This window comes from Molothrus ater, chromosome 27, assembly GCF_012460135.2.
Source record: "Molothrus ater isolate BHLD 08-10-18 breed brown headed cowbird chromosome 27, BPBGC_Mater_1.1, whole genome shotgun sequence".
NCBI classification, from domain to species: Eukaryota; Metazoa; Chordata; class Aves; order Passeriformes; family Icteridae; genus Molothrus; species Molothrus ater.
Window position 1 is genome coordinate 313551 of NC_050504.2, and position 12650 is coordinate 326200.

At 51.4% G+C, this 12650-nt stretch overlaps 1 protein-coding gene across 2 annotated transcripts in view; it reads right to left on the reverse strand.

Moving 5' to 3' along the window:
• Positions 1-415: 415 nt before the first annotated feature.
• CRHR1 (corticotropin releasing hormone receptor 1) overlaps positions 416-12650 on the reverse strand; it is a 29005-nt gene continuing 16770 nt past the window's right edge. The window contains exons 3-13 of one of the 2 annotated variants that reach the window (XM_036398974.2): positions 11426-11545; positions 10226-10311; positions 9143-9246; positions 8675-8795; positions 8043-8196; positions 7731-7791; positions 6340-6412; positions 5179-5264; positions 3656-3791; positions 3430-3471; positions 416-2788 (exon numbers count right to left, since the gene is read on the reverse strand). In XM_036398974.2, the coding sequence (XP_036254867.1) occupies positions 2648-2788; positions 3430-3471; positions 3656-3791; positions 5179-5264; positions 6340-6412; positions 7731-7791; positions 8043-8196; positions 8675-8795; positions 9143-9246; positions 10226-10311; positions 11426-11545 (1124 nt within the window). In that variant the 3' untranslated portion in view covers positions 416-2647. Of the gene's footprint in view, positions 2789-3429; positions 3472-3655; positions 3792-5178; positions 5265-6339; positions 6413-7730; positions 7792-8042; positions 8197-8674; positions 8796-9142; positions 9250-10225; positions 10312-11425; positions 11546-12650 lie in introns of both variants that reach the window. The other variant, XM_036398973.2, reaches the window with a different exon arrangement.

Genomic DNA, 12650 nt, shown 5'->3' on the forward strand with positions numbered 1-12650 from the left:
TCTGCATCAGAAGAGCTTGACCAGAAATCTGTTTCTGTCTGAATTTCACTTGTAAACATTGATGTATGAAGTGAAAGTCGAGTTTAATTGGCCTCCCTCCTGCTGTGAAGCATGTTACATTTTTATTCTGTATTAGCTCACCTGGCAAGGGGGAAAACGTGGTGGACTTTCTCCAGCCCTGATGGTACTTGTCTGGAAAACCTGTGTGGGATTCTCTTGGATGAGATGGTGTAGATACCTTTGTGGAGAGGCGCCTCCATGCTCTGGGCACATGGAGTTGGGGTAGAAAGGAGACAAAGGAGCCTCTGGACCAGTGGGATGCTGAGCCCACTGAAGTGTGAGGATGATCCCATGGAAAAGGGAGGGGCCATGCCAGGGTTGTCTTTTCCAAAAGATAAACATGCTCCAAAAGTCCTTGTAAGAGGAATTGAAGTATTTTTAATCAAACAAGACTGAGAATACACACTCCAGCTATGGAAAGCAAAGTCACATCAGTTGGAGCAGATCACCAAGAGGAGAAGGGAAAAACAGTGATGTGAACACAGATGCTTCTGTTTGGGTTTCTTTCTTTGGTTTTTCAATTTCCAGCTTCTTTCCACCAAAAGACCCCAGTTTAGAAAAATCCAAGTTGAACATGTAGCACATAATTTTTTGGCAACATCACTTGCAGGGATGAGGAAAAAAGCTCTCTGGGACATTTCCCCTTCTCATTGCCAGCAGATCATTATTAGCTCCTGCTGAAGTACCCAACAGAGAAACCAAGACACAGAAAACGCAAGTGTACTCCTTGTAGGGCACCAGCAGAAAGTGTCCATAGAGCTGGAAGCTGCCACTTTTCCCACTGCATAACTCCAGGAGTCTTTTTCACACCCATATTTTGAAGAAGGGGCAGTTTTGGGGACTGTTGGCAGTGGCTGAACATGAACAAAGACTGAAATGTTCTCTATGTGTATGGTCCTTGTTGTGGTCACTGTGTCATACTGGGAACTGTTGCTGTTCCCAGCAGATTATTGGAGTCAATGGGATATTTCCAGTTTTGCTGCACTGTAGACATGAAGGGAAGTGGGAGGAATTTGCTCTAAACTACTGAATTTCACAAATGTTTGAAGAAAGAACCCAGAGGACTTTCCCTATGCTTCTCTTTAAATAAAAAGATGCAAGATTTTATTCCTTTCTGTTGGTATATCCTGAGGAGATCACAAAATACTGAAATTTCAAAGATGCTTAAATCTCCCCATGGCAGGAAACATTTATGCCTGTTCTTTATATTGGGAAAACTGAGGCACAGAAGTGTGAAGGGGCTCACACCAGACCTTGTATGGCCCCAGTGGCAAAATCCCTGGCATGCAGAGGGCAGGCAGCCCATAAACCTGCTGTAATCTGTCTCCTGCCTGGGCATCCCCAGACCTTGTATGGGACAGGTAAAAGGTGGTTCCAAAGAGGTCAGGGCAAATCCACTCCTCTGCTCAGCTGCTTTTGCTGACCACATGGAAGAGGGCAATGAAGGAGGGGGAACTGGGGACAATCTGGAGTCCCCAGAATGGGGAGGGAGATAGGAAGGGAGGGAAGGGAGGGAAGGAGGCTGCTGCTCCTCCAAGGCACTTAACCCCAACGTGGGGATGGTTTGGTCCCATCCTCTGCACAAGAGCAAGGAGCAGCTTTGGCACTGGGCCCACCTACCCAGGTAAAAGCAGGGCAAGGAGGAGGAGGCAGAGCCAGGGCTTGTCCCTGCAGTACCTGCCTTTGGGGACCTCAGCCACCGCTCCACTGCAGGGCTCCCTCACCTTCCCACCCTCTGAGCAGGGACATGGAGTCAGCCTGAGGGCTTTGCAGAGACCTGTGGATCCATCTGGGCTGAACCAGAGAATTTAACTAATTCCTGTGCTTCCCTCCAGATTAAGCCAACTCTGTGTGGCTGTTCAGAGCCCCTAGGACTCATCCCCATGGGAGGGGGAGTTACCTCCCCTCTCCCACCCCACTGCTTTACCCCACCTTTGGTGTCAAGATGAGAAATGACCTAGTCAGACCAAGCAGCAGTTACACAGGAGACACAGCAAGAGACAGGGGAAGGACTCAACCCCAGTGCTACAAAAACACAGCCACGTGAATCAATGTCTACAATCACTCTGGGGCTCTCCATCCATCCCCTTCCCACACATAGGACTTTGGCTCCTCTAGAGGGTTCCCCACCCACCAGCAACATTCTAGCATGTGCTCACTGGAAGGCTGACCCGGCTTCCCAGGGAATTAGCCCCATAAGCTGTCCCAGCAATGTCCTGGTTTCCTGTCACCTCAAAGCAGACAAACCTGATAAATCATGCCCAAACCCCAGACATTATGCCCAGGATGGAGCTGGCAGAAAGCTGCTGCAACCTCTCCAGGTCCTTCTGGCTCTTTCTGCCATACCAGCAGGTCACACAGCTGCCAGGGAGATGACAAAGCAGCACCTCAGCTGCCCTGTCCTGTCCTCCAGGCCTGCCCAGCACATGGGGCAGGAGCTGTGCAGGTGTCCCATGACCGAGTGAGTTCATGCTCTCCTTGGGGGGCTGGGGCCGCCGGCAGGACCTGCTCCTGTGCCGTGCCCCCTCCCAGGGGCTCCCCATAGCAGTGGGGACGTCAGCTCCCGGTGCAGCCTCTCGCTCCTGGCTCAGACAGCCGTGGATTGCTTGATGCTGTGGAAGCTGACACGGGTGGGGGAGGTGGGGATGGACATGGCCCTTGCCACACGGGCACGGATGGAGTGCTTGTCCTGCCACCGGTGCCAGCGCTTCCGCACAGCCGATCGCACCTGGGCGGGATCAATGAGGGACATTGGTCATCACACAGAGGCTGTGCAGAGGCACCAGCCATCCTTCTCCTCACTCCTCCAGCCAAAAATGGATTAATGATATGTGATTTGCTAACAAAACAGATTCATGCAGGGTAAACTTTCCTGAGTCAGCAAAGGTGTGGAAGTATTTGGAGGAGGCAGAGGAAAGAGCTGCCCAAATATCTGGCCCCAGGATTCACTTCTACTCTCCTTTGCTTTCTGCTTTGTGTTTTGGGGCAGAGCCTGGGAGATATCCTCATCCATGTGCAATCCACATGTGTATGGGGCTCACCCTGGGGAAGGATTTCCCTGGGATAGGGAGGGCCCTTGGCTCTGCTGCACCAAATCACACAGGTGCACCATGAGAGCATCTGTTCTTGGGGGTGGATTTTCCTCCTCCAGAGGAGAAGACAGACAGCAGCCGTTCCTATCTGGGCAAAATCTGGGGCTGCAGATGTACCTGGGGCTGGAGATCAAGCACCAGTTCCAATCACCAAAGACCTTCAGATGGGGAATTAGGGACTTCAAGCCCTGGGCAGCAGTAGAGCCTTATGCTGAACTTGTCTGCTTGCAAGGAAGGTTGTAGACCCCCACAAAAAACCTCAGCCCATTGTGCTCACCTCACTGTTCAGGAAGCAGTAGAAGACAGAGACGAAGAAGCCCTGGAAGGAGACAAGCAGCAGAGTCACAGCAAACAGGTACCCCTGAGCCCGGAGCTTTGGAACAGCTCTGGGGTTTGGGGATGTCTAGTTTTGGAAAGGGGCAGAAGCAGGATGAGGCATCAGCCAGGATGGGCTCCTCCTTGGTGAAAGGACTGGGATGGGAGCCAGTGTGAAGGACCATTACCTGGAAAGACTCCAGAAAGGAGTTGAAGTAGATGAAGACTATCCTGGAGATCTCATCCTCCCCGGGGTTGACAAAGAACAGCATGTAGGTGATCCCCAGCAAGGGCAGCAGCACCAGTGTGGCCTTGACAGCTTTCCTAGGGAGAAAACAGGGACCTGAGCTGCTACAGTGCAGCCCTGGGCACAAGGACTCTGCCCATCCCACTCCCAGCACCAGCATGGCTTGGACTGGTCTGCTGGGACTTGAAAACCAGTGAGCCAAGCTGGGCTCCATCCATTGGTTTTCCAGTGCAGCTCCCAAGGAACTGGGCTAGTTTGAGCACTTGGCCCCTGCTCTGCTTCTCCACCCAGAAAAGAGCAGTGGAGAGCAGAGGCCTGACCTTGAGCTGGCATGGAATGATTGCTTGGCTGATCTACAGCTCAATTAAAAAGGAATTAAGGAGGGTATAATAACTCACACCCTTCAACACGAGTTTGTGAAAACCTTAGCTCAGGTAATTAATTTGATATCTTGATGAAATTACAAGTACAGTTTGTGAAAAGTCATAGTGCTGATACAGAGAGTGTGGGAAGGATTGGGGCTTGGCACCTCATTCCTTTGGATCAGGGGACAAGAACAATGCCAAGTCATCACTTTTTGCTTAAAAATCCTGTTAATGGACAGATTCCAACAGTAGATGGTCATCCCTGGAGGGTCTGAGCTGGGCAGGGAGGGGGACTGGGACTTGTTTTGCATCTCTGATTTAGAGGAGAGAACAGGCCCTGACACAAATGGGCTGATGACATAGAGGAGCTGGAGGGAACCAAGGACAGGAGATGGACAACTACAGTACAGTACATTCACTGGTGTAGCTTTCCCAATAATAAAACCAGAATTTATACTTTCTCAGCTGAAAAAGCCATCCTCCACCTCAAAACAGCTTATCTTGACCCGGTACACCATGAGATTCCCCAATTCCTGCTCACAAAATGATCCAGACAAAGGCAATGATGAAGCCCAAAGTGTCTTCTATCCCAGGTACTCTGGAGAGCTGCTCTGACCATGCACCTCTTACTGCAAAATATTCCCCAACAGACAAGGAGGGGTTAAATCTTCCTGCCTTGTGCTGTGGGAGTACTTTCTTCTTCTTTACAAGGAGGTGTTGGAGTGGCATTGATTCATCAGCTTCCTCAGCTTTTGCTTTTCTGTCAAGCACTGATTTAATTCTCACCTCCATGCCAGGATTTGCAGCTCCCAGCCTGGAGAGCTCATCAGGTCCCACCAGAACAGGCTTTTGCAAAGAGACTCAAATCCCAAGAGTTCACTTCAAAGGCAGAAACAGCCATCCACACTCTACATCACAAGGCTCTCCCTGGCCAGATTTAATGACCATGTGCCTCCAAAGAGCATTTGAGGTGCTCTTAGGTGTCTTTCCATGCTCCCATCCCCTTGCTACCTGGCTAATGGGGCTGTTCCCATCCCCACTAATCATGAGAGAACTCAGTTCCTGGGTTTGCTTCCAGCAGGGTCACTCATGCTCTTACCTGTACTGGATCGTCTCTGACGTGGTTGAAGCTCGGAGCTTCGTCATGAGGATTCGGACAATGTTGAATAGAAAGATGAAGTTGATCTGGAGGAACAGGGTCACTGCTTAGTGTCTGGTCCCTCATTATATCCTCCCATTTCCTCTGCAATGGGCAAGGGGGGGAAGGGGGAGCCAGGGGAAATGGGAATGTTTCCTCTTGAACCGGATCTATTGCCTTCCATGCACCATGAGAGGATGTCTGCCTTTTTAAAAAAACTTCAATAATAAGATTTAGGAGTTTGGTCAGGGGATCAGGGCAGCAGGGCATGCCAGGAGATTGCCAAAGAAGGACAAGTGCTAGAGGAATGGCTGAAGGTGAAAAAGCAGAGGGAGAGGAACAATCTAAGGTAGAGAGTGTCTGCCATTACATCCAGGGTCTGCCTGGTTGCTCTCTTGGCTGTCAAATTGCTAATGAGGGAACGGGAAGGAGTCTTTGGAGCTGAGCACAATTGACAGGACTTAGTAGTGGCCTGGCTGCATGTCAGGCTAAGAAATGGGAAGCAGGATCAATTATTCCATCATGCCAGTGATTTTTACTCCCTTGAGCTTTCTCAGCATCGGCCAAGGAGGAAGGAATAGTTTTGGGACTTTGTGCATGGCTTTCCCCCTGCAAACACAGGTGGACCCTCAGCTTGTGACCTGCCACCTCTGCTCTTCTTTGTCCCTCCCCAAAAGACAAAGCCCCATCCATTGGACCCTTGGATCAAGCACAGCTATTCAGCTGTGAATTCAGCTGTTCCTGGGGACCAGGAACAGAGAGGTGGAATCAGGATCAGGTAATGGAGTCAAGGATCCCAGGCTTCTGCAAATGCTTGGCAAAGCATCCACCCACACCCAAATAGTGCCATGGCAAGGATGAGGGACCTACTGATGCATGTTGGAGGCTGGTGATGGGACACCCCTGTCAGAGTGAGGTTTCCAGGCTCCTTCTGCAGCCCAGCCCAAGACCAAAATTGCTCAAGGGGCAGTTTGCTTGAGAGGCAGTGCTGCTGTGGGGCAGCAGAACCAGCCCAGCAGAGTGAAGCTAAAGGAGGGGGCAATGCCCTGTACAGAAGCAGCTGTGACCCAGCTGCATAGAGAAGGTCTCTATTTAGCACACAAAAGGTCAATTTCCTCTTACCAGAAGCACCAGGATCATGGGGCCTTGATAAATGTAGTCAGTATAAACACCTGCTCGCTTCCCAAACCAGCACCTGCAAGGCAAGGACAAGCCTGACATGGAAGTGACCTGGATAGACTCCTGTCCTTGCACAATCTCTGTAAGTCACTGTGAGTTGAAAGCACTAAAACTCAAACTGCTGCAGCCATTGTGAAATAGCTTTACTGGGAACTCAGTAAAAGGAGGTGCATGTGACTTGTGGGAGTGTTTATGGGCCCCATATGGATGTGGGAGCTGGTTATTGCAGGACAAGCAGGGACACCCTCCTCACAAAGGAGGTGACTGTCCCCACTCTGTTCTGCATGGGAGCAGCCTCACCTTGCATCCTGGGGGCAGCTGGGGGCAACAATACAAGAAAGATCTGAAGCCTTTAGAGAGCATCCAAAGGAGGGACATGAAGATGGGGGCAGTCTGGAGGGGCCACATGAGAAGCAACTGAGGACACTTGGAATGTTCAGCTGGGGCAGAGGTGACTGACTTTAGACTTCATCAGGGGCTGCAGCTCCTCCCCAGGGGGAGCCCCATCTCTGCTCCCTGTGACGGGGGTAGGACCCAAGGAAATGGTCTGAGGTTGTGTCACAGGGGAATTTGGGATGGATATGAGGAAAAGTTCTTCCCCCAGAGGGTGCTTGGGCAGTGAACAGGCTCCCCAGGAAATGGTTACTGCCCCGAGGCTGCCAGAGCTCCAGGAGCTTCTGGGCAATGCTCTCAGGGATGCACTGGGTGGGATTGTTGGGGTGTCTGTGCAGAGCCAGGACTCAGACTCGATGTTCCTTGTGAGTTCCTTCCAGCTCAGGATATTCCATGATTCTCCATAACCTCACACACAGGTCTAGGACAGTTCTGTCCTCAGCAAACCCTGCAGGTGCTCACTCAGGTAGTCAGGGTTGTTCAATCAGTGCCTGTGTGAGTAGCACGGGACTTCTGCAGCTGCTAGGGAAAATTACCTCTGGAAAACAGAACAAGCTGCCATTTATCTTAACGGGCTGCCTTCAACTTCCCACTCTGGAATGAACTCTCAGGTACCTGTTAAGACCTTCATCAGCAGGTGCCTGTGAAAATGGCTCAGGTGGGGGTAATTTAGATCTCTGCTGGTAAAAACCCAGCTCCCTTTAGCAAATCTATCGTAGGAAATCTGGTATAATATCTTTTTCCCCTTGAAAATCACATTTGCCTTTTGAGGGGAAACCAGCAGGGGCAGGGCTTGTGCTGCAGAGAGTTGAAAGGTGGGATAAAAGAAAGAATGGAAGAACATTATCCTTTTTTTCCTCCCTGACAGAATTCCTGACACAACTGATCCCTGAGAATTTGGGATAGAAAGAAGAATAGAGGATAAGAGCAATCAGGCTCACTTCTCATTGTCGTAGTAGAGCTTCCCAATGGCCCAGGCAATGATGATGGGAAAGGGGATACCTGCAGGGGAACACAAAGGTGAGTCTCAGAGGTGCAAGGTCACCACAAAACCACACCATAACAGGGGTTTTCTCACACAAAAACCACCCAGTGAGATAAGGTGTCTATGCAAATCAAGTGTCCATCCTCCTGCCCCTGGCCCCCTTTTTGCAGCTCTTTGAGTGCAAGCAGAGCTGGAGCAGAGGCTGGAGGGGGCATCAGCCATCACTAAAGCCTGGGTACTGCTGGGTGAGGGGAAGGCTGGCACTCACACCAGCCGATGCAGATGAACATCCACTTGCGGAGCTTGTCCGTGGAGTACGTGAGCACGATAGCCGTGTGCAGGTAGCAACCCTCGCCGAACATCCAGAAAAAGTTGGTGACATGGAAGTAATTGTAGGCAGCAGTGACCAAGCGGCACCAAACCTGTCAGGAGATGTGGAGCCTGTTGAGCTCTGTGCCACAGTGGTGCAATCGATGCATGGAGCAGCCCAGACCCTGGCAGAGCAATCAAACCTATGTTTCTCATACACAGGGGGTGCCTGCCAGCCACCAGCCAGCCCTATTTGTTCTCTGAAGTTGCTTTTGTGGCCACATTTTAGTGACTTCAACCTGAAGGAGAGTAGGTTTAGGGAAGAAATTCTTCCCTGGCAAGGTGGTGAGGCCCTGGAACAGGTTGCCTAGAGAAGCTGTGGCTGCTTCATCTCTGGAAGTGTCCAAGGCCAGGTTGGATGGGGCTTGGAGCAACCAGGGATAGTGAAGGTGTCCCATGGCAGGGGGGTTGGAACTTAATGATCCTTAAGGTCCCTTCAGCCCCAAACCGCTTTGCATTTCTGTGATCTCCAGGGTCCTCACACCCCCCAGCTGCTCAGGACTGGGCTCAGCCTGGAAGAGCTGCACCTACCACGTTGCTCTCGTGCACCTCTGGGTTCATGGTGAGCTGCACCACAAACCACGTGGCATTGCGTAGGATGAAGGCTGTGATCAGGTTCCAGTGGATGATGTTTCTCAGGCACCGGATGCTCCTGGAGAGGGGCGGAACAAGGCACCATCAAAGCAGGGGGATTGGGGACAGTGCTGTTTGTGCAGCTGAGTGTCTCTGTTGGGACCTCAAGGGTGACCTGCTGGGACCATGCCCTGGGTGAGGGGGGCATGAAGAAGACCAGGAGGTGGAAGGCACCAAGGAGGACCCTCTGCCTCCATAACTAGATGCTTTAAAAAAGCAGCAAAAGGAAAACAACCCCGAGCTAGGCAGGATCCCTCCAGCCTGGAGGGCAATGGCTGTGGCAGAGTAGATGGCAAAGCAGAGGAGCTGGGTCCATCCCTGCCTGAGATGACCTTGCAGGAACACGGCAGCAGGTTTGTTACTCACCGCAGGCGCATGAAGAGGACAAAGGCAACGAGGAGGGCCCCCAGCGAAACACAATGACCCAGGTAGTTGATGATGACAGCGATGTGGTAGTGCAGCTTGCTCTTCTTCTGGGAGGGGGGGAGATGGGCAGAGGGTCAACAGCAGCCCTGGTACTAGCACAAACACACCTCCTCCACCATATCACCTTTGGCAGCTGCACCTCAAATTCTGAGCCCTTCTTCAGGAAGCAATGGGAGCTCACCCTGGGACAGGACAGTGGGAATGGAAGAAGGTGGGGCTAATGTGGGAAGGAGAGGCACCAGCCTGGTTTCACATCTCACTTGTACCAGAGCAGCTCACAGGACAGCTCAATGCTGCGACTTCCCAACCCCTCCTCTGAGGAAACCCTGCTGGAACTCAATTGAGCTTGCTGGAATCTTATATCTCAGTTCATCCCCCACTGCCCTGGGGGCAACTGAGAGGCTTGGATTAATTAGGACAGAGGAAAGTGTGAGTGATAATTGAATTAATTGATCACTCCTGCTCTTAGGCACTCATCGAATCAGCAAATAAGCAATTAAGTGAGTGAAAAAAACATTCATGGCAAGAGATATCAGCATTTTAAATATCAGAGTTGATATCAACTGCAAATGAAAAACTCATATCTCTTCTCTGCTTCAAGGGATGGCTTGATCTATTCAGGGGCTTGATCCCCATTTTTGTATCTCTTTCAGCTTCCTAAATATCTCCTTTATTTTACTGCCAGCAGGGAAGGATGGGGTTTTCAGTGAGTGTCAGGAGGGAGCTGCAGGAAAGTGACAGGGCTGATTTGTACCCAGAGGCCCTGGGGACCTCACCCTGCCAATCCTCTTGGATTTTTAATGGGCATGGAAACAGGCATGGCTTTATTTCTGATGGGGAATAAAAATGCAAATCAAGAAGGGGTCATAATTGCCACATGCCAACTTTATCACTGGAATGTTGCTGCATGCTCAGCCCTCAGCTCCCATGGGCCATTCCTGGCCTGGATGCTGTTGCCTTTCAAAACTCTATCATCTGTCTCTTGCACTCCTGCCAAGAGCCCAGGGACTCCCAAGCTCCTACCTCTTCACTGAGGATCTCCTGGCACTGGGAGTAGTTGACACGTGCTGCCCAGCTCCCGTTCGCAAGGCATTCCCTGTACCCATTATCTGAAAGAAAGGATGCCCATCCAAGGGTTAACAGAGCATGGGGATAGGCACAGGCATGTGACTTGACTGTCACTAATGCAGGGCACTGGCATCAGGCCAGGCCTGGCATCTGCTTTGAAGGCAGCTCAGCTACTGCTTTGGTCACAATTGCAGAACCAAAATCCTTGGAGTATTTCAGACCTGCTCAAGAGCTTTGGGTCTGCACCAGCTCTGCCCTCGGCACTGGGGGACCCCAACACCACCTCACCACACACAGGGATGCAGTGGAAGCAGAAGCAGTTCTTTTCTTTCACTCTGCTGTTTGCTTGGGTGATCGTGTGCCAGCCCAGGCTCTCTGCTGAGATGGCAGCATGAAGTTTCACTTCTCCCCCTGAATTAGGAGTTTTTGCCTCCCAGCAAGGACAGTGGGTGTCAAGGCTGACTAGGAAGGAATGGCCCAGGCACCCTAGAGAGTCATTGGTGTCAGCAGTGGGGCAATGCCAGCACTGGGGTGAGACCAGGCTACCATTACAGGAGGCTGTGAGCCTCATCAGGGTGATGGGGTGGGAAGGGCTCAGAGACAGGATCAAGTAGTGATTAATGCAGAGAGGCTCCTACAGCGGCACAGGAGGCACCACAAAGCCAGACCTGTGTGTCTGTGCCATCCTCCATGTCTGCAAGAATGTGCAGGATGGAAAAATATATGTTTTTTGTGAGAAGCAAGGTGTTTCTTTCATCAGAAGCAGCACTTGGGTGGTCAGAAACTCAGCCTTATGCTAGGAATGACGTTGGGCACTTTTCATATTGCTACATCCTCTACTCCCAGCAGTGACAGTGCAACCAGCTGTGCCAGGAAGGGAGGACATTCAAAGTCCCCCAGTCTTTGCTCAGCTGGAAGCTTCAGGCCCCTGTACCACCTCCAAGAGCAAGGCAGGATTACTCCTCTGTCTGTGTCCCCAAGATGGGGACATCAACCCTCTCCTCCTCCCAGGACCTGCTTATAAAGCTGCTTCTCTGAAACGACCCTCCCTAAAACCTGGGGCCTGAGGCACTGTTTTCTTAATAGTTGATGAGCTTTGCTCCCAGAGGTGTATTGTCACTTGTGTCCCAGCACCCTCAGTGCTGCCCCTCTTACTGGTGGTGTTGTACCGCACGCCATAGAAGTACTCAGGGCAGGGCCGAGCCACCAGCTGTCCCACGGCGCTGCGGGGCCAGCATGTGCCGATCAGGTCCACCGAGGCGTTGCACTGGGGACCTGCAAGGACAAAGAGCACAGGGTTAGCAGACGTCTCTGGGCCACCATGGGCCACTTCCAGGCTGTTGAAAGGTCAGGATTTGCCTGGAGAGCTGGGGCTGCTGCATCAGCTGGTGGGTCACCACAAGCTCAGCCCCCAGAAAACCCTCATGGCAGACACCAGATGGGGCCTGTGCAAGACTTGCAAGGGCTGGTTGAATCATCATGGCCATGACTTGTAGCAGTGGGAACAAAGCGACACAGACCCCCTCATCAAAGGAGATGGCCTTATTGCAAAAATCAGTCCCTTTTTATACCTTTAATCTCCACCTGACATAACTGAAACCAAGCCAAGGCCTAACAGAAAGACAGCACCCATTGACTAGCTCAGTTGTAGTGCTGCTGTCCACACATCCTATCACCCAATCAGCTTCCTGCTCATACCCTGTCCACGTGTTCCTTCAGCCAATCAGCTTCCTGCTCATACCCTGTCCACGTGTTCCTTCAGCCAATCAGCTTCCTGCTCATACCCTGTCCACGTGTTCCTTCAGCCAATCAGCTTCCTGCTCATACACTGCCCATGCGTTCCTCCAGCCAATCACAACCTCACTCTGAGCTGTCACTCAGCTGACTCTCTCCTCACTCAGAACTGCCTCTCAGCCCTCAACCAACTGCCACCGGTCCGGCCTGCAGCTGTGCCTTTCCCACAGGGCCTTCTGGTGAGCATAAGGCTTAGCAATTTAACAGTTGTAACCTCATATCCTACAATAACTATTATTCTGGTCCAGTCTAAAACTACTGGCTAAGCCAGTAAACTACTAAAATTACTGGCTAAGCTCAGTTCTGGCACAAACTTAGTTTTAGACCTGGCTTCCAAGTCCCCTGGCTCTGGTTTCCCAGCCCTGCTCCTTCCTTCAGCCATGATGTTGGCATCCAGCCCCACAACAGGCAATAAGCCAGACTTGCTCTTCCTCAGTGGTGTGTCCAGTCTGGTTCTAAGTCTCTCCAAACATCTCACACCTCCTGGCTGCAAAATCTCCTTCCCAGCCATTCCCGTTGGTGTCTTCCAGTCTTTCCCGAGTAGAAAACTCCAAAGCTGCTTCTATTTCAGATTTCAAGGATTTGT